Source organism: Osmerus eperlanus, chromosome 10, assembly GCF_963692335.1.
Source record: "Osmerus eperlanus chromosome 10, fOsmEpe2.1, whole genome shotgun sequence".
Lineage (NCBI taxonomy): Eukaryota > Metazoa > Chordata > Actinopteri > Osmeriformes > Osmeridae > Osmerus > Osmerus eperlanus.
In genome coordinates, this window is record NC_085027.1 from 6,209,727 (window position 1) to 6,236,943 (window position 27,217).

At 45.3% G+C, this 27,217-nt stretch overlaps 1 protein-coding gene across 2 annotated transcripts; it reads left to right on the forward strand.

Moving 5' to 3' along the window:
- Nucleotides 1–588: 588 nt before the first annotated feature.
- Nucleotides 589–27,205, forward strand: LOC134028456 (granule associated Rac and RHOG effector protein 1-like). Of its 2 annotated transcripts, none has more exons than XM_062472018.1 (14): nucleotides 589–723; nucleotides 9,617–11,122; nucleotides 15,462–15,674; nucleotides 16,505–16,645; nucleotides 16,760–16,855; nucleotides 17,043–17,204; nucleotides 17,695–17,853; nucleotides 21,212–21,309; nucleotides 21,608–21,733; nucleotides 22,007–23,118; nucleotides 24,118–24,283; nucleotides 24,556–24,693; nucleotides 24,959–25,037; nucleotides 25,196–27,205. In XM_062472018.1, the coding sequence occupies exons 2-14, from the start codon at nucleotides 10,622–10,624 to the stop codon at nucleotides 25,517–25,519; spliced, it is 3,315 nt and encodes a 1,104-aa protein (XP_062328002.1). In that variant the 5' UTR covers nucleotides 589–723; nucleotides 9,617–10,621; the 3' UTR covers nucleotides 25,520–27,205. The 2 variants fall into 2 exon arrangements, with proteins under 2 accessions (XP_062328002.1, XP_062328001.1); XM_062472017.1 differs by lacking the exon at nucleotides 589–723 and adding an exon at nucleotides 789–1,857.
- The last annotated feature ends 12 nt before the right edge of the window (nucleotides 27,206–27,217 follow it).

The following is a 27,217-nucleotide window of genomic DNA, read 5'->3' on the forward strand; positions in this document are numbered from 1 at the left end:
CAGTGAAACTATTCAGGGATCATGTGTACACCACATACTGCAGGCTAGCAGCAACTATACAGGACATTTTCATACAGTGACATTACACTGTCGTATTAGTTGAACGTAAGCATGCTTAGTTCAATTGTGTTAATATTTCTCAAATGACTACATTGCAAAAGCACTGTTTAGTTTCATTTGATAAAGAAAGTGTATAAAAATAAGAACATGCAAGACAAACTGCTGCATGATGCTTCAAGGCTGTCTCAGGGTTAGGGTTAGTAGAAGTAGAAGAATATAATTGGTTACGGAATTCATCATTGTATTTTAATGTAAATCATATTATAGTATGCATAAAACATATGTACCAGTGACTGTCTCTAACCAGTGTTTGAAGTACATTAGAAAACGATTCGGTTTCAGGAGACCACTAGAGGGCGAATTACTCCACAAATTGACTGGCAAGCGTATTATGTGGGATAAAGCAAACGGATCTAAATGTCTTTACAAAACACTGCCAGCAACTGCAGGAAAATTTCATAAATCATGTACAGTAACAATTTTATTTTCAGGGTTGTGTGTGTTCCTTTGTAGCTTGGATTTTAGTTGAGCTAACCTTGGCACTTTTAACATGAAATGTATCTCACGCGCGCTGAGAGGGCCCCCTTGATTACATGGAAAACGTCATATCCGATGTACACAGACAGGGATTCGCTGTCAAAGAGGGTGGATGCCTAGTAGCTGGTAAGCGATGCGGCGAACCACTGAAACTATTTAAATTATGATCTGTTTTTAGTTTAGATAACGTTACAAACATTGTATATAAAGACAGAGGTTATTTATACTAATCTATAGAATACACCCATGGCTGTTAAATGTACAAAATGTATCTCTGTCAGGGTTGAACATCGTGTCGCAGAGCTTTGCTAGTAGTGACTGCTATCAAGTGCTCGCTAGCTAATGCTAATTGTAGTCGATTAGTACGCTAGTAGTTGGCTAGCTATCAGTAGCTTGGCTCAATTTTGTATGATTAGTCGAACTAGCTAGAAATGTTAACCCAACTGCTTGGTTGGGTGCGTGTTAGTGTCAACCAGAGTGTGTAGGCTATGCACACGTCTGTGTTGTAACAACCATGGTTAAATCGGAACCCATTTAATTTTACTCTATTTCTGTGGTACTACTGTAACGTACCCAACTAGCTAAATTATCCGGGAACATTTGTTACCGGCGTTAAAAGGCCATATTCAAAGCTATCAGTTGTATGCGAAATAGTGTGCCAGTGCCATCCCGGGAGTTTTGGATTGCAGAGATGGTCGTCTGTTTCGGCATGGTAGCTATCAAACGTTATTCTGTTCTCCTTTGGAAGTGTGAAACATAACATACATTACGTGTGTCCCGTTTCAAAAGTCTTGGCTAGTGTAAAGTGTGCGGTATATGATTATCAAAACAGTTTAACTGCAATTTGCGGGTCTGTGTACATGTCAAGTGCTGTAACATCGGCTCATGGGTGTGGGCACTCTGGAACTTCCAGTGGAGTGCCCGTGAACCTTAATTTCCATCATCGTCGAGCATTGATTATTAGACGTATGTGCAGAAACGCTAAAATGTTCAGAATTAGGTTAGTTACCAAATTTAACAACGAAATACCAAAACAACATCGGTACATCAACTCAAATGATCTTTTCAGCTGCATGGAGTTTCGATGAAACTGGCAGACTGCGCTTGCGGGGATTCCTTTGCACCTTCCTGCTAAATAGTGATCGGATTCATAAATATCACCTAGCCAACTAAAGAGCCGCTAGCTCGCAAGCTGATAACCAAATGTTTCTTGTTCGTCTGTGCATTCATAATTCCCAATATACTGGGTATAGAATACAGGTAGGTTGTTAACCGGCTGCCTTTGATTTTAAGGATTCTTTGCACTTATGCAGTTGGTGTCTTGCATGTTGCCTAACGTAAATTCAACCTGGGGGATTCTGTACGCCCAGTTTCTGCTTGCAAAAATAATGAACGCCTCCGTGTCATTAGCTAGTAATCTATCCAGCTCGCTAATTTTACCCGTTGCATCGTTACTTGACTGTTCTTGCCAGTAAATACCAATTGGCACTGCACTAAATTGTATTTTTGAGCAGTAGACTTGTATAAGGAATCATTTTTCCATTGGTACGTTTGCGTATCATTGCAACCTGTATGCTTCTCTCAAACCACAAAGCACATCTTCAAGTAGCTGCTGCAGTAAAAAAAAAAAAAAAAAAAAAAAAAAGAGAAGAAAAAATACTTTTTTGGAATGTATATCATGTTTAGGCCTCTGCAGTCTGAAATTAAAGAGATACAAAACTTGGCCTTACTGTTTAACGGATTTCTGTTTCACAAGAGACATAATAGGGAAGTTGCCCTCATGACTCATTTCATCTTACTCTTGATCAGGACGTTTACAATGTCCATAATATTTTGTGCTACATGTGAGAAAAAAGCATATGGTTTTGATACAACAGATTTCTTCCTGGTGGGTTCTAGATTGATCCCTGTGTAGACTACTATTGGAAAATGCACGCATGCGTCTAGGGAAAATGTATTTGTATTGCTGAAGTTGCAGCTTATTTTTTAATTGCTGTCTCTTACCTGCATGGTGAGAATTAAATAAGCAGTTACAATGTTAAAGTTTGATCACAAGCAGTCTTTTTGGGGATTCACAAAGCATATTTTCCCCAAAGGATTATGTACAGCTGTTGTATATCAACTTTTTGCCACAATGATTTGGGGTCTTTTTTGGTTGTACATTGCTCCAAGGAGCTAGTTTTTAAATAACTTACCTGTTGATTACAGTCACATATGCATTGCAATGGCTATTCATTCATCACTGCACCACCACCCTTCTTCAAGGACCAGTTTTTATGGTGTCAGGCATTTTTACTGAGTCACCCTTTAATCAGCAGATGCAAACTAACATAGGCTGTCTTTGTTTAGACTTACGATTAAGCTTGTTTTTTTTCTAGACTGTTTAGCTGCACTGCTTTGAAAAGGCTATTCCTTCTTCAGTTAAAATATAACAATGGAATCCTTGATGGGAGTGTAACAAAAACCAGATTAACACATTGAGTCTAGCGTTTCAAAGGTTTGAAACGCTCTAAGCAAATACCACATGGAAAAGTGGTACTCTTTGATTACCTACACCTTATTGAGGAATGTTGCAGACACTTTGTTTTTCTTTGTCATTTTTTTCTAGGGTGATTGTCTGGTGTCCCTTGAGGGTTAGTGCCTCTCACTTCAGGTCCTGAGAAAGTAGGAGCAATCATCTCTTCCAATGATGTCATAGGAAAACAGGTGTAGCGGCAGGAAGGAAGCCTAATGTTACCTGTTGAGAGCCACCTGGAATCTAGCTTGCAGGATTGGCCTCTGTAAAATCAGATTCATCTTTGCTCCCCTATCCAAACCACCTTTTTCACAAATTCTCCAGATGTAATAGGATAACGGTTGAGCCCTGATGAACCATAAATCTTGCGTTGGCTACTGACAGTTCCCTTGTGAAGCTGAAGTGGACTTTTTAAGACTGTTAACTACTCTGTTGCTATTTGTCTTTAAAGATGGGATCTAAAATGACTGGTTCACCTCTAAGAGTAGTGGCTTTGCTCATGCATCCAAATTGGTTTGTGTGTGTGTTTATGTGTGATAGGATTTTCAGATGGATGCACAAGTTTGCCAAGTGTGTGTTTGTGTTGTTAGGCGTTGGTTGAGCAAATGCTGTCTACTGGCTTTGATATTTTAAATTGCGTCTACAATTTAAAGTAGACAATGTGTGCAGAGAGACTTGTAGGTTGTTGGGTCATAGTCCCCTACAATTGCAACCTATGAGGAATATATTCACCTTTTGCCTCCTTGGAAACCACTTAGGGTAGCTGAGCTATTGTCAAATACAAGCTCTGGGAGGCGTGCAAGCAATAGTCAGTCAATGGGTTTTAGTTGCTATTTGCAGACTGATTTTGTTCTCTCAAGCTGCCATTGTGCTTAATGCCGATCAGATTTGCCACTGAAATTAACTATGGCTTAGGCCTATCTCTAGACTTTGGACTCTTTCTATTAGAACCCAATATCCTTTCCAAGCCTGTTGCTGAAAACAAAATTCAGACCTTTGTCCTTGCTAAAAAATAAAGAAGCCCATTTGCAAGCAACTCTCAAAATCTGTGACCTCAGAACTTCGACTAGCCCAGCATTTTAATTGTCCCTTTCAGCCACAAAGTTTTGCAAACAGTCCTGATGTAAGATTTACTTTCATGCCTGGAAGTCCCATTTGGGGATTAAAGGTGGTAAAAGAAGAACATGTAGAGACTTATGGTATAAGTCCATTTTAGATGCTTTACATTTTCTAAAAGGCTTGTGCCTAGTCTGTGACTTTCACTTAATAATACTGCAGAAATCACCCACCTAAGCTAGCAACCAGTGATTCTGGTGTGGAGTGTTGAAATGTGAGCTTTGCTCGTTTTTAGTGTGTAGTTGAATGGTGCTGTAGTCAAGAGACGCCAGGCTCTGAATAGGAGGTGGCCTGAGTCAGGAGGTCACTCAAGTCTTCCGGGCCATGCGGTGGGTTACAGACACTGAGAGCCCATATGCTCCACTCATGACTAGCGGTGAGAATCTGATCTGCCACAGCCTGACTTCAGTTCTTTCTCAAGGTTTTGGTCTTGAGACTTGTATCCTTAGGGGAATACAAGGAGGGATTCTACTTTTGTAGAATTTTGTGTGTACGGTTAATAGATTTACGAGGACTTCATCAGCACGTCAACATTTTGTAAACCCATAGATAATTGGCTATATTTTCTTTTCTTTCTCTCGGTTAGCCTTAGTGTCTGTCAAACAATAAGGGGCCAGTGTGACCTGAGGTGTGACAAATGAACCCCTAGGTTTCTGAACAAGTGCATTGTTGGTGTTGGAATTTAGGCTTACCAAGGCGCCACCGACCTGTTTGCTTCCAGCATACTCTTTGTTTCAGCAATCTGCTATTTATATGTGCCTGCTGCATAAGCTCCTTATGTCGTCTCCTGTGATACTACAGGTTAGGCCTTACATAGCAGTTTTATTTGTCGACGGTGTTTCCGACTCAGAAAAGACTCTGGCGATGATGATGTTGTTGTACAATAAATAACAGCTCATATTCTGCCATTTGTCTGAGAATCATGCAGCTGCATGAGGGTTGTTTTTTTCAGTGTGTTGGTATGGAGGGGCTGGAGCCAGCCACAATGCCCTCCTTGTGTTCTGTGGGCAGGCAGAGCCTGGCTCGGCTCCTGTCAAACAGTTGCTGGCGGCACTTGTCCTGCCACTTGGCCTGACCCTCGACCCGTCTGCTGACTCCAGATCCCTCCATAACTTATCTTCTGATGGATTCGGAACTGCACCCGGATTTCTCTATGACCACAGACTGTAAATGATAATTTGAATTAATCATTTGGTTGTTGCGAGGAGTTTCATGAGGATTTGGGCAGTTTATTTATGTGAAACTGCAGCTGAAAGTTTATTGACCCCATACTTAGACTCGGACTAGGCATACAAATAGGCCTAGTCTACAAAGGAGCAACAGATTGACATTTCCAAGGGTATGTTATTTTTTATTTTATTTTTAAAGTTGGGCTTAGTTTACCTTCCTGGCTTGTTTTTGAAGTGTGCTCATTTTGAATCCACAGAAGTGCGATCTGGGGGAATGCATTCCTTTGCTTCATTGGCAACAGATGTAGAGAGGACATTTTTTAACTGAACCTTTGAGTGCTAAAAACAGTGCTGCGAAGCTCAGGGCAGCTGTTTGGCTGTGGAGGCTGAAATAGACTTCATGAGAAGGGTAATGCAGGGCCTGTGGTCGGGCCGGTCTTTGCTTCACAGTGGCAGACGGATAAGGAGCTGTCAGCATAACCAGCAGCTGTCCCATCCGGGCTAGCTATACTTCGCTTGACGTTCAAGAGCAGCACACTCGCTCTGCCTAGGCTTGATAAGCAGGGAACCTTCCTCTGAATCACCAGTATTTTTGACAATACAGTTGTCCTTTTAAGTGCTGTGATGTTAACGCCTGTAGCTTTACGCAGGTAAATCATACTCAGTTCAGTCGTTTTGTCACTGGCGACAGAGAGCTCGCTCCAGGAAACCTAAACCTCTTTCCTGTCCAAGTGCAGCAGCTGAGATGCACAGTGAGTGGGGAGGCTGAGCTAACATTAGCCCTGAGTGCACTCTGGTCTGCACTGCTGAAGGAAGGACATTAAACCAGGCTGGCGCTTGGCCAGACACACGGACTGGGGTACCATCCTATCACATGTGTTTGTTTGGGTGCAAGCTGTAATACGCTGTGCACTGGAACAAGAAGCTGGCAGGCCATCCAGGGGGTAGTGAGAAGCGGGTCACGTCAATATTGATACTGGACCCGGTTGGCCACAGGCGGCAGTGGTTTTGGAGCATTGACGTTGTCATAAACTCCAGCTGTAAGGTATGTATGGAAAGCTTTCTTGGATGGTTGGACTGGATGAGAGTCAAGTCACCATGGGGTAGAACAGTGTGGACCAGTCTCCTTTGTATGCAGTTCTTGGCTACAGTGCACGGTTAAAATGATAAAGTACCACCGAGGCAGTTCTGCCTTTTAGTTAGTCATTCATCAAGAGTTTGGCTCCCCATTATGTGATACGGAACCAGATCAGATACATATACTTTTTTGGATAACTTCTTTGTTTTTTGGTTTCGGTGACTGAGGACTTCTGGGTCAGACTGGGTTGTCAGACCCAGGTTTCCTGTTTACCACTCAATCTCTAATATCCCTAATATCCCTATTTACTAGGTTAAGCAGCAACCATTGTGGGGCATCTGGCAGCTCCCGCAGTCTGTAATCCAGGGGATTTACAGACCGGAGCACTGCTCAACCAGAGTCACTGACTAGCCTCCACTGTCCCAAGTACCAGGTTTGAGGTGGACTGCTCTGACATCCTCTCACAGAGGAACAATTAAGTTTCCCCCCCCCCCTAGACAAAGGGTTAGGAAGTACGCAGACAGTTTAACAGTAATTTGGAACCTTATGTCTTAGAACTGCTTATTCTCTTTGGATAAGGGTTGTCGGCAGGTCTCTCTCTGTGGTGTCGGGCGCTCCTTCCTCGAGGAGGTAAACCGCTGGTCTTGTTCACATGTGAGAACCCCCTTCACGGGGGGGGGGGGGGGGGGCGAGGGGGGGGGGCGAGGGCCGGCTGGTGTTCTGAGAGGCGGCGCACCCCTCTGTTTTTGAAAGGAAGTGGAGTTTGAAGGTCAGTGGAACATTGGCGATAAACAGGGTTGCAGTGTTGGAATGTTTGTGTGGTTGATAAAGCGCTGGTGTACAATGGCTGTCCTGTTGAAGCGCCCAGTGACAATGACAGGGGTGTATCCAGTGTTATCCTGAGGAAAAGATGAGCCTTGTTTTTATTTCCTGTGGCCATGGGATGGTTCTCATCAAAACACTGGCGTTTAACATGGATCTGGTCAATAACAGTTTCACACAGTGGGGGGGAAAACATTAGCCTGGCTCTGCCCTTCTACGTACTTCTGCTCAATTTTGATTTTGCTTCTGTACTAGGTCTGGGATTTAGGTGTATTAGTCGGTTTTTGCAAACAACATTTTTGTAGGTCCAATCAGCAAACAGAGGGGTGGCTCCGTCGTTTGCTAGTTTGAGTTGTAGTTCAGTAATGGCGGTTGAAGTTCTTGGAGTTATTTCTGCACTTTGCAATGCTACGGCTAATAATCAAGGGGAAGACTCGGTCCTGCTAGCCCCAATGTTGAGACAGCGTGCGAGGTGCAGGACCAAATGTCTAAAACTTGCCCGGAGCTGCTGAGAGAAGCAGCAAATTTGATTGAGGAAGATGCTGATCCACCCTTGATTATTAGCTGTAGCATTGCAAAGTGCGGAAATAACTCCAAGAACTTCAATAAGTTCCTCTGCTTTACTCGCTACATGCTCTAGGTCAGCAGGTCCTGCTTCCACATCCTCAGCTAAGTCTAAAATGTCTATCACCAACTCCCTAGAAAGTTCATGAAGATCCTCCCATTGTCTCTATCCAGGCACTCTACTTCAGACCAACGCAATGGATCAGACTAGATTCGCGCTAGCCCCACCCACTGACTTTGATGGGCGAGTTTGACAGATAACACAATTAATGAAGCACTGCAACACAACACGTTGTGAAATGTAAATACAATCAACTGGGGGCGCTGTTTAGCGTTTGTAAATGGACCATGAAATACTTAAATAGTGAAATTATTCTATATGTATTTTACATAAAATGTATTGGTATTTTAATGAATTTTATGGGGGTATTTATTTAATTCATTTTGGCACTTTTAGTCCTCCATAACCCTCCTCCTTCACCCAAGGTATGCATGGTGAGCGCAGTCAGCGCACCCCAACTTCGTAGCAAGTATCCATCGTTGACAATAATAAGCCTCAAAAATAAGAGCCATGGCTCTACAGTGCAACTATTTCACTCGCATATGCCCCTAAAATTTGATGCGTGCGCGAACCGGAAAAATTATTTACGAGCACAGTCAGTGTGTGAGTAAAGACTAGCCTCCCCTGCCCCGCTGCTGATCATTCAAAACATATTCACCGGGAGCATGGCTCTGTGGGCTGCTTAAGCATCTTGTTAAACAATAACAGGGATGAGATAAGGAAGGGTTGGGTTTGGTTAGCTGGTCATTTAGCTATATCAGGTGCCTTTTGTTGAAACGTGTTAAACTTTTCATAACGTCTTGAACAATGACTGCTTGTCAGTGTCACTTTTTGTCAACCAACCAATCAGTCATTTATACTAGTTACTCATCCAGGTTGTGGATAGTACATCTGTAGTGGACAATTGTAGATTTAGCTAAAGCCAGGATCCATTGTGCCAATATGTGCTCCTTTTATCCAGCCTCCTCTTGACAGCAACACGTTCCCCTTGTTCTATTTTACATCTGTTTTACTTAAGTTATTGTTATAAATGTTGTTCAGTAATCTTGTTTACATAAAGTGTGGCGTGGGTTGTGTGGGTGCTGCTATATGTTTAACATTTGCCAAATTCATTCATTTTAGATGGTGGTTAGCTCAAGCTTAGTTAGTGGCGCTTGCTGCCACTTTCCTTAAACCATGCAAATAGGATTAAACTCATTTGCGTTAGTGAAACAGAGCTACTTAAGCAGGGTAACAACATGGTATGGGCATCTCATACTAAAGTCTTGAATGGGAATTGTGTTACTCCTACTGGTTGTATTCCATCAGGACAGATATCCATTGTTTACCAACTATGACTACTAGCTTGCAGATTAAAACATTTGCGGCCCGGTTCTCCTTAGCACGGGAATCTGTGTGTGTTAGTGTGTATTCTTTTTCAGATATGGCTTTTGTAAAGTGTACATTTTACCAGATCATTACTTCACTACATTTGTGTCTGTGACCTTCTTGTTGGATTTGGATTGATAAGAAACGAAAAGATTAATTTGTCCTGTTTAGTGCAATTGTTAAAGGTGTAAATTATTGGCAAGTTTAGGATTCTTATATGATTTCAAAAGAGGGCCAACTTTTCTATGGGTTGGACATGTGAAACAAAGCCTATCCTTCTGATGTCATGGTAACGTTCCCTTCTGTCTCTCCTCTTCCTCTCTTAGGAAATGACCTAGAGGCCTTACAGATACATTTGTGCTTTGTCGCTCTGATCTGCGTCTGTGGAGAAAGCGAGACCTGGAAGCACATTTGTTTCCGCGTTGACTAATAACTACCTCAGCCAGCCAAAGGAAACGAGGAGGAGGCCGCCACCGTTTCCCAGCCCAGAACTATCAGCTGGCCTCCACAACGTGCCCCCCCACCCCTCCCCACACAAACACACACACAGTCTCGCTGAAGAGGACCTTTGACGGACCGGTTCTGTCGGCCCTCGACCTCACGCACACTCACGCGGAGGGAAGCGCAAAGCCCCCGCAGTCCCTGGAGCCCATTAGTAGTTCATTTTATTTTACTTGCTGTTGAACAGTGTTGCATTTTTCCAAAACTTCATTTTGTTTTGCCTACAGCTTTTAAAAAAAAGATTTTCTATTTTTATTAGTAGTGTGTGTGTGCTAGTAAACTTATTTATATATATATATATATGTGTGTGAAGAAGAACTATATGTATATACTTTATCTCTTATACAAAGGAGGATACAATTTTTTTGCTTCCATTTGAAGGATAAGTAATGCACTTTGAAACTTCTGGGCTGCGGCTCTACTTTGAATGAGAGTCAGCTGAAGTGTCTATTTTTTCCCCACTTGGTAGCTCATCGACCCTTGACTCCTTTGTGAAGCTGAAAAACCGGAACTTAAAGTTGCGTCATATTTGCCGGTTTCGTTTGCTAGGACTGTTCCATCATAAGCTGCAGCAGGGCTGCACGTCAACGTTGGACGAGCAGGTCTTGAAGCCGCCACCCCTCCCTCCCAGTTGTCTCTCAGCAGCTCCTGTACAAGGCACAATGAGATGATCCTCTGGCAGATGGAACCCTTAAGCTGTCTTTTTACATAACTTGAAAAAGTTCCAGGACTGTAGGGTTGGGTCGTATTTTTTGGTGCGTTTTCTTTTTGAGAGAGTGCGAGCTTAGTGGCTGGCAAAAACGGGTGTTTCCTGAGGCGGCCCGCCACTTATGTATTGTTGCAGCGCACAGGAAAGTAAAATGGACTACAAGCGGCGCTTTTTGCTCGGCGGGTCCAAGCAGAAAGTGCAGCAGCACCAGCAGTACCAGATGCCTGAGCTGAGCCGGACCCTCAGTGCCCCCCTGGCCTCCACCTGCTCGGCCCCCTCTCCCATGCCCCCTGGGGTGGCCATGCCTGGCAGCTGCCACTCCGCTCCCAATGCCACCACGGCTGTGGCCGACATCCAGCAGGGCATCTCCAAGTATCTGGATGCGCTCAATGTGTTCTGTCGGGCCAGCGCCTTCCTCACGGACCTGTTCAGCAGCGTGTTCAGAAACTCTCACTATTCCAAAGCAGCTATGCAACTGAAGGACGTGCAGGAACACGTCATGGAGGCGGCCAGCCGTCTGACTGCAGCAATAAAGCCTGAGATAGCCAAGATGCTGATGGAGCTGAGCGCCGGGGCCGCTAACTTCAAAGACCAGAACGACTTCAGCCTGCAGGATGTGGAGGTAAGGCTGGCCCCTGGATTGGCCGCAAGCACACACGCATCATGCATATACTCTGACACCTACACATCTTGAAACAAAGTCACACTATTGACTTACCTGAAGAATACCACATCTGTCTCTTTATATTTCTTGACACTTGATGCTTATACACACAAGATGTATAAGCCTGCGGTATATAGTTGGCATGAGAAGCAGTGTCTTGGTCATTAAACACTAATATTCAAAATCTACCTTTATCCTCAAAGTTTCTTAGACCTCATGTTGTGGGTTTCTGATGCATGAAAATGCCCATATTCTTTCAGGGTGCATGTCTCCTTAATAAAGGATCTCTTGGCTCAGACAAAGCCCTCGCGCCCAATGTGGGGCTGGTGCTGAGATCTGAAGGCAAGGTGTGAGAAGCGGTGAGGAGAGGTGAGAAGCCGAGAGGAACGCAGGAGCCATCGTTAATCACCCCGCGTCCTCTATCATTTCAGGCCAGCATAGTTGCTGATCTGTTAAATATGGAGGGATGTTCTCTGAGCTATCTTTCTGCTCATACCATGTGGTGTTCAATGTTAACTGAATATTAACTGGCTAGCATCCCCTGGCACTGTTGCAAGCTTTCTACATCTGCCACAGCTGTGCCAAACCAAGTCAGGCAGATGAAAAGAGATTTTCAGAGAAGTGCCACTCCCAAATTGTGCTCCAAAGAAATGCTATCCTTCCCTATGATTAGGATAGCCGTTAAGCCATGGGGCAGTAATATCCTTTTGCATGGTGTGTTTCGTGGTTTCTTCTCCCTCTTCCCAGGGACGAAGAGGGTGGTTCCAAGCTGCTCTTCTAAGCTGTGAATGGGCTAGATATTTAGAGTGATGGCGGTACCTCTGGGGATGTGGCTGTGCCCAAAACAGGAAAGACTTTTTGCACCACAGTTCGTAATTCTGACTGTCTGTGGTCTCGGGCGCACACGCATGAATATTAAAGGAAGCCCAACTCCTGTGAAAGTTCAGATTTCAGGGCTGGCCTGGCACTTGCTGTTCTCTGTCTCTCTCTCTCTCTCTCTCTCTCTCTCTCTCTCTCTCTCTCTCTCTCTCTCTCTCTCTCTCTCTCTCTCTCTCTCCCTGACTTCAACTGCTGTCTGGATCGGGCATGAATAGTGGGTTTGTTGAAGGGGGGAAAGGTAGACTGTTGCTTTACCTGGCAGTCCATGCCAAGGTGTATGAAAAGATGAAACTGGATACAAAAGACACTCAGACACTTAGGATGGAATTGTCTTGGTTGAATGAAAGATCCCTTTGTTATCAAAGGGCTTGACTTGTTTGAAACTTTTAAAGAATCATCGTATGCTTGTTGTAAATAGACATTGGCAAATTTGAATACATATACTAAATTGCCACATGCATGCTTAGAGACAGTATACCTACAATAATAGCAGGAACCTGGACATGAAACTACCTTCTTCAGTGACTGAAAATATCCGACAGAATGTAATATCCTTTAAGTCTCAAATACAAAAGTAGCTTAAGCCAAGTGTACTTATTGGCCCATGCCATTGTCAGCTTAGTATTTCTCAATCAACCAGCATGGAGTTCAGACTGAACTGATACTAATGATGTCACCAACAGGATTTGTGTACGTGACCGATAAAGTTTTTTCAATGTCAGTCTAAGAATGTGCTCTGGCAACTGTTCCCAAAAATAAATAAATAAATAGAAAAAAGTTGGTCTGTTAGACCCCAAAAAAATAAAACGTTGGGAGTTTAGGGAAATCTGGAATGTGAGGCTGGATCATTTTTTTCTTATTTTTCCTTTTCCCCCTCCACCAAGAAATCCAAAAAGTCCAGTCAGTGTGGAAAACAGTGTTTTTAAAAAAAATTCTTTTATCTGAGCTGTGCTCCGGCTGCTTGGAAGAGTCTCAGCTGCCAAATATGCATGAAAATGTCATGGTTTATTAAGAGGACGTCTACCGAGCTCATGAGCGAAACCACAGAGGAAGAAAACGTGGCCAGACGGGAATCCTGAAACATGAGGCCATCGTCACTGATCAGGGAGACAACTGTACAAGCAGCATGCCTGGAAAACCCTGGAAAAAGAACCCAGTCCTGGTTCAGCTGCTGGCTTCTGCGGTCCTCTCTGTTGGATCATCTGATGGTTACTTGATCAGATGCGGTCCTATCATGTGTCTTATCAGGCCTACCTGGCCTGTTATGCACTTGGGTTACTGCCACTGTCTCGTATCATTCCCGGTGCCTGTAGTCAGATTAGTTTAAACTCTCAAGGCAGTGTCTTTCTTGTGACAAATTGCGGTCAGTTTGAAAAAAGAGAAACATTCAAACTGTGTCGAAACATTAAGCTGTCTGAGGTGAATGTGGGCCGAGTCACCAGCATCACCTCTTGTGGTGTCGTCTTTGGAAATGACCTCAATACGCTATAATAGGATATACAGATTATTGAGGAGATTGAGCAATTTACAGACAGGCATTAGAACACTGGGCATTGTGGCATGTGATTTTCATTTTTTCTAAAGCTTCTCCAGGTAAATTTCTTAAGTTTAAAAGTTGCTTAAAACTTTGGCTACATTTCTGTTTGAGTATCCATCAACTTTTCTGAAATGTTTTATTCTCAGTAGTCTGTGTTTTGGGTTTAAATTAGACCAAAGGTCTTGGCTGTTCTGCAATTGTATTACTCATATTTTCCATGAGAATGTTGGACAAGGGAGCTTACCCCATGTGGGATTAATTATCTGTTGTAGCCTCATCTTCATTTCAGTCTCTTTTATCCTAAAAGTTCTGCACCACAAGCCGATGCCTGCCTTGTGGTGACATGGGGGTGAAAAGGGGGACCTTTATATTGTTGTTAGTCCTGATTGTTGAGTCAGTATCTGGTATGTGTCAGTCCTTTTTGAGAGTGACGTGTTACCACAGTTCCTACTGAGATTAGCGACGCAACATTAGCTTCCCACATATCACACATCCTGCTAAGTCCTAGACGCCAACAAGTACTGCATGTTTGACCCATTCCCGTACATTCTGTTTTGGTCTGATGTCAATGAGGCACTGTTCCCTAACAGGCTTCAGCCCTGCATACTGTCAGCCACTTGTTTTCCATGATGTGTCGTTGAAGAATGAGGATGGCCTGGCCTTGATGTTCCTGTCTACTTTGAACCGGAGCGACATATTTCTGTCTTTACAACTCAGCCCAGAGATATTTTCAGCACGTACCTGAAAAAGACGGCCGTGTGACGACAGAGCTGCCTGCTTAGGTGTCCTGTTGCCCTCATTTATGCTAACTGGACAACAACAAACGCTCCTCTCCTCAGTCCGGATGGTTCTCGCCCCCTCTGGGCACGTTACGGGGGAGGCCCGATCCCCACAAGTCTGGCCTGCTGCCGTGTGGAAAAAGGAGCTCAACAATGACCAGTCATGTCTAGGATTGAAGGCGCACAGCCAGCTGTTTTGATTCTCATTTCATCACAAGCATTGATTTTAGCTCTTTAAACTGAGGGCCTGGCTCTGATTTATAGCAGGAGTGACATTCCCTAATAAGGAAGTAGCTGTTATTTAAGCTTGTGGATGCTGAAGTTTATATTGTGGGCTGTTGTTGTAGTAGGTGGTGCTATTGAGAACAGCATAAAATGGCCTTAATACAGACCAGGTTACACAGCAGCTAGTTGTCACTTATATGTCCTAGAGAAGTAGCCATGTTGAAATGTCTGGAAAAGGTTTGCCTGTTTCTTTTCCTGGACTCATTTAAGGTTGTTTCTCATTTGCCATCTCACAATGTATTGACGTCTTTTTCTATTTTCATGGCTAATTTGTCAAATGCTCTACTGTCTCTTGCTTTTTCTATAAAGGGGATCTTCCTTAAGGCAGTGGATTTACGTGAAGCATGTGATTCTGTGTTGAACATCTTATTATGATGAATAGAAGAAATTGTAGGTGCAGAGTTGGGCTATTTTGGGAAAAACGGCAAAGTCACCGAAGCAGACCTTAATGGCGACAGCACCTCACTTATAAAATTGAGAAATGCCTGGGCTAAGTTGTCATCTCTTGGCTCACAGCCATATGTTTTCTGAGAAGTCAAAGAGCTCGTCATATTGAGACACATTGTGGCTACATACTTTCCGGTTTGTTACAGAAAATATCATTTAAATTTCTTAAGTTCAGTATGTGCCCGTTTAGGACATATTAATTCATATTAATATCAAGATAAAAACTTTTTAATGTGAGAAGTATTTTCCTATCCTTTTCTCAAGTCCCTTTGAAAATAGAATTTGAGAGTGTAATTGGACATTGACTCTTACTTTTTTCCCTCTGATGATGATGATGTCGTACTGATGGGTGGTGTTTAATGTTTTCCAGGTGCTGGGCCGCTGCTTCCTGACTGTGATGCAGGTTCATTTCCAGTTCCTGTCCCAGGCCCTGCAGAAGGTCCAGCCCGTGGCCCAGTCCTGCCTGGCAGAGGCCCTGGCCCAGGCCCAAGAGCGCCGCACCAACGCCCGCTCCCAGAGCACGGGCCCTGGGCCCCTCACTGAACTGGAGGAGGCCTCTCGCTCATGGAAGGGTGCAGCAGAGGTATGCAGAGGGGCAACTTACCCCCCAGGAGCCCCCAGAGTTTCCTGGTCTGGCTGCTGGGGAAATGGGGTTTGGTGTCTTGGAGGTGAAAAGCCCTGTCTGTTCTACATTCCAGAGAAATGCAGTCGGCTGCAAATCTCAACCAGCCACAATTTCCTATTTCCTCTTAATAAAGCTTGTGTATATGGACCTGTATTGCCATGCTACACGACCATCCTAAAATCCCAGCTCCTGGAATGGAGGCCATTGTGAGGGGAGCTAGCTAATCCCAAAGCTAATCAGTCCCTCTGGCCCATTTTGAGCTTTGTTATGTACAGTGAGCCAGAATGGAGAATAGTGACCTGATTGATCTGCTAAACTCTGGCATGTGGAGTGGTTGGGCCCTGGAGGGACAAGGGCTGGAGATCCTGATGGAATGTGCTGTGGTGTGGTATGGGCCTCGGCCTCTCTGCTGTGGATTTCAGACAGAGGGAGGCAAGCTCTCTGCATACTCACCCGGTTACAGTCAATGTTCTCTGGCCTCTTATTTGCCTTATTTTAATCCCGTTGTCTCTTCATGTAGCCATGGATACAGAAATGACTTGTATAAAATACTTAACTATATCTGTCAATCTGTACCTGTGACCAAGTTCAAGTCTTTTTTATTGTCAGATGCACAGAACAACACAGGGTCAGACTGGGCACTGAAATTCTTAGGACAAGACAACGCAAAGCAACCTGGCATAACATAACATATAAGTACACAGAACATAGATTACATCTATGATAAGCTAACCTGAAGGAACTGTTTCTTCACACTGTGTGTGTGTGTGTGCTCGTGGCTGCTCCAGGCGACAGGGCGGCTGAGGGAGAGGGGTCGGGATGGCTGCCTGGCAGGCCTGCAGGTGCAGCAGCTCTTCTGCTCCAACAACATCACCATCCCCGAACACCAACTGAAGGAGCTCAACATGAAGACAGACAGCGCCTTACAGGTGAGAGGCTGCTGCTTCAGCACTGCTTCAAGTCAATGTGTTTGGAAGTGACTCGGCGACCTAGTTACATTGCCCTGATGCGTTCCCCTTCTGTCCCTACTGCTGTTCCTCCAGGCTTATAAAGCAGCGCTAGAAAGCCTTGGCCACAGTGAGTATGCACTGAAGGCTGGCTTTCACCTCAGTCCCAAATCTGTGGAGTCAGCTTTGCAGGTAGGTTGACTCTCCTAGCTCGACTTGACACAACATGTAGAGCAGAGGCACATGACATTATCTGACGGACCATGATGGGGATCTGCTTCAAACCATTTGTGTGTGCCTGTTTGTATTTTTGTGTGTCCATTGTCCGTGCATTGCGCGTGTGTGTGTGTGTTACATCTGTGTGTGTGTGTGTGTGAAGGGCTGCTGCAGCGAGGCTGAGGCCCAGCAGGCCGGCAGGATGCAGACCACCTCCCAGCCCATTCAGTGTGAACTGCCCACCATCCCAGTTCAGATCGGTTCCCACTTCCTGAAAGGCGTGTCCTTCAACGAGTCAGCAGCTGAGAACCTCAAACTGAAGACGGTACATCCCCCCCACCCACCCACACACACACTTCAAAGCATCCAGACACAGACCTACCACAATGACGGGTGGTTTCCTCACATGTTGTATTGTGTGACCTTCGCTCGCGCCAGAGTACTTTTATTTTGCCCTGTCAGTTGCAAGGGGCCATTTGGAAGGTCATGTCTGTTTGGACCCTTGGTGAGTTATGTGTGTCTTGGCCTTGGCAAGGCCGCTGTTTATTAAAAGGGCTTCCTAGTATGCCTGAACAACTAATTGTATAAACCGAATGTTGTGTAGCCTGGATTTCACACATCCAGTCGTCCACAGCAATCTTTCCAGAGTGTAGATTACACCCAAGCCAAGTATTCATCCCAACAGGGCCTTGGGTCTCTGGAGCCAACAGGACAATGAGTCACTGTGTCACTGTGTCCCAGTGTTACTGCGCGTGTTGCTGCGGCGGCCTGCTAGCCCGTCTCACTGGCAGCCTCCTCTGTCCGTGTCTCCTCAGCACACCATGTTGCAGCTCATTAAGGAGGCGGTGGGCCAGAACGGCGTGACTCCCAGAGACGACTCCCCCGTCACCGAGGTCCTCAACCAGGTGTGCCCTTCCAGCTGGAGAGGGGCCTGCAAGACCGCTGTGCAGCTACTGTTCGCCCAGGCGGGGCTGGTGAGTACAGGGCCCGGGCCACACAGTACATTCAGAGGACTGCACCACCATAATTGGGTGTGCTCAAGCCTTCGGCGAGAGCACAACCTTTGTTCTCTCACATATTTATTTATTATTATTATTTATTTTCGCCCCCCTAAGGATCAGTCAATATTTGGACTACATACACAACGGCGGTGTCAAAAGGTTCGTCTTGGTAGCGATTGCGTTGGTTGTATTTTTATTTACGTTCCGTTGCATGGTTTAAGTAGAAATTGCGTTTTTGTGGTGAAAAGTGAAGCTAACGGTGGCTAATTTGCTAGCCACAGTCACTGACGTTACTAACGTCACTACGTCACTAACGTCACGAAAACACGCGTGACTACCTGTAGCAGAACATTCGTTTCACATCTGTTAACTTGGGGGATAGCTAGGCTAACTATAGCTTTACTGCAAGGCAGCTGCAGGAACGCCACAAGCAAAGAGGCCAGGGTGATAACTATTTACTCATTTTACTTTGTGATGTGAAACACAATTATGAAATGTAATGTACAATATTAGCTGATATTATTAAGGAAGTAGGCCCACATCTACTTTTGGAAACGGTAGTCTACTATTTCACTGAAGCATTAGCATCATGACATTAGCCTCTGTTGCCCGGGCAACACATACTACAGTGGTCTATGATGCATCTGTTTTCAATCTTTAAAATAAACATTCCTCACAAATACATTTTCGTTGTAGGATTTATTATGACATTACATTACAAGTAAACGATTTGTGGGTGAAATTATCATTACCTGTGGTTTCAAACCAGTGTTGCTCACTGCAACGCTGTAGCCTACGCGAGACACTACAAAAACCATCTACACAGCTGTAGGAAGTCAAACGGCGACAGAACATGTTCGGCACTCCCCTTACTTAAATCAAAAGTCTAACTGCTAACCTTAACTTCATTGCCACAGCCTAAACTTTGTCAATCTGTTCATGAAAATAATTAATTTCAGCCTAAACCGTACAACGGAACGTTACATCCAATTCAACCAACGCAATCGCTACCAAGACAAACACAGCAGTAGTCTACTGTACCGTAGTAGTACAATTTACCGGGGCAGCTTCTCCACACAGGGATAGCGCACTTTGCGTTGTTACTGTTGTTACTTAATGATCGCTACCAGTGAGCTTTTCATGAAAGCGATTTTCCACTAAATAAATGTCAAGCTTATTTACGTTTTTGGGGGCATATTTTCAGTTAGAAGATGGTACTGTTTGAATCGCGATTCAATCTTCTACTGCCGGTAACGTCGTAGAATAATCTTCAAAGGGGGTTCTTTATTCATGAATGAATGCAATGAGTAGGCTAAATGCATGAAAATATCACGAGAAGGGAAAAACTTAAAAGGATGTTTACGTCATAGAGATTAGGTCAATTTTTACACTGGTCTGCCAAATTTATTCGTTTTGATTCAACGATGAGGATGCCTTTTGCAGGGGAAATGAGAAGATCTATTTCATTCTACACTTCACTCGTATTTTCAGTTGTAAATGTGTAAATGAGCAGCAAAAAAAATGCTTTTAAATCTATGTAATCTTTATAAATAATAAGTATGCATTTTTATATAAAATATACAGAAATATCAGTTTTAAAAATGTCATTCAAAAACGGACCCCTGTGCAACCGACGCAAGCAAGCACACCCTACAATTTCCCCAGAAATTGTACCCTCTCTAGTTGTTGATGTTACTGTTATTGATGGGGGTGTTTATGGTCCAACTTACATTTACATTTAGTCATTTAGCAGACGCTCTTATCCAGAGCGACTTACAGTAAGTACAGGGACATTCCCCCGAGGCAAGTAGGGTGAAGTGCCTTGCCCAAGGACACAACGTCAGTTGGCATGACCGGGAATCGAACTGGCAACCTTCGGATTACTAGCCCAATCCCTCACCGCTCAGCCATCTGACTCCCAACTTACCGAGAAGAGGGAGGGGAGGGGGAAAAAACTAGCTTTTTACATAGGCTGGATAATATACAGGCACCAGACTTCACCTGTTAATCCGGTTAGATAATATTCATTGTGTGATTGGTCCTCTACTTGGGATATGTGAGGCATACTGATTTGACATGAAACTCGCAGGTCATGAGAATGTTAATAGTTCAGTCAACAGTCAGCATGCTGAACTGAGGGCAGGTTCTTCATTAACGTTAGTGTTATTTAACCCACACACAGCATTGTAAAACAACCTTGTTTACGGCTCATCCTCTCGTCTGTGGATGTACTCGTCTCTTTTGTAACATGTAGCCCTATTGTCTGTGAGGTGGGAAGCTATGTAGGACTCCTTTTGACTGGCTGAGGGGCGCAAACAAACCCTGGTGTAGACACACAAAGGAGGCTCACATTCCTGCTCCGTCTGGGTGAGGCACAGGGTCGCCCGGGTGGATCTCGCAAGCGGTCCTCTCGCTCTTCCCAGCGGCGGTAGTTCTTCCAGAGATGCAGCTCCGGTGTTTATTCCCCCTGTGTGGTCTGCTTGGCTGGGGCTGTCTGCGTCGGCCCAGGCCGGGGGAGTGTTCTCCTTCATCCACGCAGGCCGGCGCAGCCGAATGTAAAACAAAAACCTGGGTGATGGATGGTCGGGCTTTACATGAACTCCTTATCAGAGCATAGAAGCACTGGGAGTCACCATAACATCTCAGCTACACAACAGTCCTGCTTCAAAACCATTACTCCTAGTTGACGCTTTCCAGGAAAAACACGTTATTTCTTTTTGTGTTTTGGTCATTGTCTATCGCCTTCCTTGTTGGCCCTCTTTTTTTATTACTGTGTGTATGTGTGCGTGACGGGCCTTAGCTGTGCGATAGCCCGAGGTCTTGAGGATACACCTGCTCTATAAATAACAATAGGCTGGCTGACTTCCTGTAATACAGGAAGAGAGTCCTCTCTTATCGTGACCCAGTTGTGTGTGCGAGTGCCTCTAGGTAAAGCCTCCTTTCAAAGAATTGGAAAATGTCAGGCTAGCTTGAGACAGGGGAGTTTGTTTTCAGTCTGCCTATTTTCTCACACAAGATCTTTTTCTTTTTCAATCTCTCAAAGCGGCATCCACTGATAGTCCCCACATGCTCTGCCTGGTTCAAACAGCAATGCACTTTTATTTCCATGTTGTGTTACTGTTATAGATAAGGAGGCACTCTGTGTGTTACACTGGGGGAAGATATCAGTGCTCTAGTTGCTTTGACTTACCGTCTTAAGGTAAAAAAGACCAATGTACCCTCACAGACTGCTTGCACAAGCGCAACACACGGTGTGGAAAATGCATTCTATTAGTAGCTATGCTGATACAGCTCTCCCTCTGTGTGTGTGTGTGTGTGTGCGCGCGCACAGGTGGTTGTTGACACGGCACAGATTGAGAACAAGGAAGCCTACGCTCCCCAGATCACTCTGGAGGGAACCAGGGTGGTGGTCCAAGTGCCCTCCACTTGGTAAGTGATTTACTTAAGTGGCTCACCTCCAAACTCGATACAAACACATAATACAAGTCCGCTTTCATAGACCTTGACTAGGCTTGCTGTCTACCCTCATGAATCACCCAGTAACAGCTCACTGTGGTTGAACCAGAAAACATTACACCCAAAACGTAGCTTAATGACGCCGCATGAGGCAAGGCTACCTCTGGCCTAATAACTTTCTAAGAACAGTTCAAAGAGATTATCATCGTTCCCTGAACGCGGCGGAGTGTCTTAATTCCAAATAATCTATTCATTCCGGTCCTGCACGCAGGTGCCTGAAGGAGGATCCGGCCACCATGTCCCTGCTGCAGCGAAGTCTGGACCCGGAGAAGACCCTGGGGCTGGTGGATGTCCTCTACACCGCTGTCTTCGACATCAACAGGTGGAAGGAGAGAAAGTGAGTGTGTGCTGCCCCGTCACACAGCTACGCATCCCATAACAAACGGGGGGACTCTGTCGAAGCAGATGTTTGCATATCCAGACAGAAATGTCAAGAAGTTAAGGTCAGATCGATTATGGGACTATGAAATGATGTCGCACTCATTCTTGATTCTTGTTTTTATTACTCGAGGAAGGTTGGGCTCCAGAGATGATCCCTTTAGTTTCTTCCCATCTATTCATCTTTCCTGTGTTATTGAAGGGTGGTGTTGATCTTCTCCCCCTCCTGCAGGGAGCAGGCCCTGCCCACCATCCAGATGCAGCTCCAGCGGGAGATCCCAGACTATGGCGTGCAGGCTGACCTGCCTTCCGGCAACGGCTCGAAAGCCTCCAGCGGCCTGCCCAAGACCATCTCCAAACTCACTTCCAAGTTCACCAAGAAAGCCTCTTCCAGCTCGGCAGGGAGCGGGGGCAGCTACTCCATCCCCAGCACCCCGTCTCGCAGCTCGCTGGCGGCCGGCAGCGCCGAGGACAAGCATAAGAGTCTGGGCCAGGCTGACGGGAGGCTGCAGAGCATCCTGCAGATGGGGAGCCTGTCCGGGCCCCCCGACCCCGGCCAGCCCCAGCTGGCCAACGGCTCGGTGTCGGACGACCAGGGCATGAACCTGCCCACGGACCAGGAGATGCAGGACGTCATCGACTTTCTCTCAGGATTCAACATGGGCAAGTCCCAGCAGGCCTCCCCGCTGGTCAAGAGGAGGAACTCGGTGGCGTCCGCCAACGCCGCCGAGCTGAAGCCCCCCTCCGGAGCCGCTCCCACCGCCCAGGCCGTCTCCCACGGTGCCCTGCAACCCCCCTCCCAGAGCCAGCCCCCGCCCCAGCTGCCTGTACAGAAGCAACAGCAGACCCAGCAGCAGCAGCAGCAGCAACAACAACAGCAGCAGCAGCAGCCCCCACAGCAGCAGCAGCCCCCTCCTCAGCAGCAGCCCTCCCAGCAGACCCTGCAGTACTATCAGCATCTCCTACAGCCCATGGTTCAGCAGCAGCAGCAGCCTCCGCCACAGCTGCCCAATCAGCAGCCCCCGCCCCAGGCCCTGCCCCAGCAGAGAGTGCCAAGCAAGTGGTTGGGCGGCCCCAGCCAGCAGCCCCCTCCTCCTGCTCCCCAGGGCCCCCAAGGAGGGCTTTCCCCTCTGGGGCCCATCGGCCAGTGGGGCTCCCCTGGCCTGCCAGACCTGAGCTCTGACCTCTACAGCCTGGGCTTGGTCAGCACCTACATGGACAGTGTCATGTCTGAGATGCTGGGCCAGAAGCCTCAGGGGCCCCGCAATAACACCTGGCCTAACAGGGACCAGAACGAGGGGGTGTTTGGAGTGTTGGGAGACACCCTGCCCTTTGACCCTGCAGGTGAGTAACTATTCAGTTTGACGCGCCTGAGAGACACTTCACGTGAATCAGTGATTCCGTATAACATGGATGTGAACCGTTAATCGGAGTGTGATTGAGAGTGCTTGTGAGTGAGAGTTTGAGTGTGTTTATGAGTGAATATAACTCAGTGTGAGAGTGAGACGGTGTGTGTGTGTGTGTGTGTGTGAGATGGCAGAAGGCTTTTGGGAGCTCTTGGGATTCAGTGTAACAGAACTGTCAGCAGTGAAGACCTAGAGCCATGCTGACTCTGCGGTTTTGTTCCAAAGACAGAGAATGAGAGGGGAGAGACACTCCCGTTTCCTGTTTTAACACTGCAGTCATTAGTCAGGTAGTCATTAGCCTGGGGGAACAAAGTCTGCCTTTTTATTTTTTTCCTCTCCCTTTTTCCAACACTGTCTCGCGGGTGAGGAGAGGTACCCAATAAGTGCTTCCGTGTTCCGAGCAGCCACTGAGGCGTTTGGAGTGGTGAGGCTGAGCCGACAGGAACTAGATGTGCTGCAGTTGAGTTGGGATCCATGCTGGGCTCAAGTAGCTATTGGGTGTTTTTAAATAGGATCTCCTAAATGATATCTCGCATTGTTATTGTTCCCTCAGGAGGTAATTGTAGTTCAGTAGTATCTTCTCAATTCTACTCGTTGATCTAGACGGATGACAGTAACTCTGAACTCTGGTCTCGGGTGTCCTCTCTAGAGGAAAAATGTAGGTCGGTGTAGCAGCTGTTTTCCCCTCCCAGCGGTTGTGATGAATTTGACAATTTGTGCTGAATTTAGAATGTGTCGCTGGCTATTTTTACAGTAGCAGCAGACTCTATTGACTCGGGCCGGTCTATTGTGTCAAGCTGACTTATGGCTATTGTGCCGTTTCTGCTATGGTAGACAGTCTGGATAAACGGATTGAGCTTTGGGGCACAAAACCACAGAGAGGAAAGAGCTGATGGCGTCAGAATCCTCATGGTGGGTTTTCTCCTTTCACATGCAGTCGGGTCCGACCCAGAGTTTGCGCGCTACGTCGCCGGGGTCAACCAGGCCATGCAGCAGAAACGACAGGTGCAGCACATCCGTCGGCCCGGCAACGCCCGCGGAAACTGGCCCCTCCCCGACGAGCAGCACAGGACTTGGTCACACCCAGAGTACTACAGTGAAGGGTATGTCTGTCTGTGTCTGTCTGTCAGTCTGCGTCTGTCTGTATATGTCTTCCTGCCCATCTGTGCACTGACTATAGTGTTCTGTCCTGACGCTGTTTATGTCTAATATCATCTCATTCACACCACAAAATCCCCCGTGTGGGTGCTATGGTTGGTGCCCATATGCCTCTGAATCACATATGCCTGACTTGTGAAAGGGTGATAACAATATGGCAGAGAGTTGACTGTGGCGCCTGTGAATATGTTCTGACAAACGCCGTCTCTGTGAACAGGGAGGCGGTCAACAGCAGCTGGTCAGCCAATCAGGGGGATTCCGCCAGCTCCAGTGATGAGACGTCCTCAGCCAATGGGGACAGCCTCTTCTCCATGTTTTCTGGGCCCGACCTTGTAGCAGCCGTTAAACAAAGAAGGTACAATTCAGCCTAGCACAACATCCTGTGTTTTACATCAAAGCTTGTTAAAAGACGTAAAAAATCATCAGTACAAAAATTTACAAAATACGTGTAATAGTTTTCAGTGTTTTAGATGCTTCAATATACTTCATTGACAGTGTTATGACAGGTCATCATGTTCCTTAATATTTTTAAGTCATATAATTTGAATGTTATGGTTTATCCAATCAAATCTCAGATACTGTGATGTTGGTTGAACTCATTGCGTGTGCTCCACCTACAGAAAGCACAGCTGTGGGGAGCAGGAAGTGTGCACCCTCCCCTCCCCTCCCCTCCATCACTTGGCAGATGAAAACAACCAGGTAACCAGTCTTTGTGCAACAGTTAGACTTAGGATGTTAACAACCTGCGGCTTCTAGATTGCTTTTAGAATTGATAGTCTACCTTCACAAATACATGTACATACAATACATGGGTGTTGGAAGGTTGTTCCTCTAACCGGCCTTTTGCGACTCCACAGGACAGCAAGACAAAGACCTGGCCACCAAAGGCGCCCTGGCAACACTCGGCCCACACCAACACCATGCCCAATCCAAGCTCTTCCTTGTACCAGATGAACATCCCCTCCTCCCAGTGGGGCGACTCCATGCAGATGTTACAGTCTCCAGTGTGGTCCACTGCCAGCGACTGCTCCCCCTCCACAGGCATCTCCTCCGGCTTCCCCTACACCCAGCAGCAGCAGCAGCAACAGCAACCGCAGCAACAGCACAAACCCATCAGCAAGGGCTTCAAATCCTTCCCCCTCAAACACGAGCACAGGCCCTCCTACCTGCACCAGTACTGACGTGACCCAACGACCCCCCCAAGGTGATGGTGCAGTGGGCTGGTAAAAATACCCGTGGCTGCATTTGCTAAGCTAACATCAAAGCTGCGACCGTTGGTAATGAAAGCGCCTGTAAATCGGAGATGGTAATATTTGTTCTACTAAGGCTAAATTTAATTGTAATACTCAATGGCTTGACATTTTATAAGTATTTTTCAAGTTCAGAAGTTTCCATTTGAAAACGGACATGTTGTAAACTGCCATGTAAGCTGTGAGCAATGCATGTTTCATGCTGATAGTGTTTAGTCCAGCAGTCGTGTCTATGGCTAATCAGTTCCCTGCAGTGTTCTCCTCAGACGAGAGCTTGAGAGACACAGTCATCACCCACTTTGCTTCTGCAGCTGAAAACATGTAAGGGAGAGGGTCATTGGGGTCAAGAGGGGGTGCTTCAGTTTAGCCCATAATTATATACTGTGTCTACTTAGTTGTAACTGCCAAATGTCATGTAAGATGACTCAGACTACAGCTACTATCTACTGTTCCATAGCTTGTAAATTACTGAAGTTGAATTATAAATAATTTTCTTCTTTTTATTAAGAGGCTTTGAGCAGGCTCAGCATAAATATAATAATCATTGCAGAGGTGTGTAATTTGAGAGTACTACACTACTTTTTCAACAACTGACAAGAGTAAAAGTTATAACTAACTATGTGCCATGTTGGTATTAATAGCACTTGCAGAATATTATTTTCCAACCAAAGCGTTGTTCAGAAGATGAATGGTGCTTGAGAGATAACAAATGATCTGAGATTATTGATCACAAGGAAAGTGACATGCCCTAGTGTAAAGTCTTTATGATCAGAAGCGCATTCATTTCCTTTTTTTCATTGATTGGCAGTTTGCTTCAGAATGACACTAACTCCAAAACCTTGCTAACTCTTGTTTCTTTGAAATACAATATTTTTCTTGTACAAATATTGACAGTATTAATCTTATTTTTGTATTTTCTTACACATTATTACATACCATTACTGTATCTTAGTATAATATAGGCATATTACATAAAACATTATTTTTTTCCCAAGATGTGAAAAGCACATTTTTCTTTACTACAGAGTTAATCTACACCATATATCTATAAAGGTTACCAAATATGCCATTATAAACACTAAAACATTGTGTGATTAGGGTATTTTGAGCCCATGTTTATTCAGTTTCTATGGCTATGGGCTGTATTTAAATGCCCAGAATGTTAACTTTTTGTGATGTTTGCGGATGCCAATGTTGCCTGTATTTATGAAATGACACCATGTTTTCTGAAAACTAACATACTTACCATGTTTACAGAGAATCGTTTGCTGTATATACATATACATATATATCTTTTTATAGTTCTGTGCTTTGCACAATCAAAATATAGGGTTTGTTGCTTTTTGTCTGTGTTATCTCCCGAACTGTTGCAGCCTTTTTTAAAGACATCTTTAAAGACCTTGGACTGTAACTGTTAGCATTTCTCAGCTGTGTCAAATGGTTTACTAGTGGCTTCTACAAAAAAAAAAAAAAAGTACCCTGATAGAAGATATGAAGGGGGATTGCTTGGCTTATGTTGCTTATTGTTCTCTTGAGCTGGCAACTGAATCTTTCCAAGTGTACCAGCAATGCAAAAACAAACAAACAAAAAAAGAATAAAAATTACTAGCAATTTAATTAGTGTTGTGT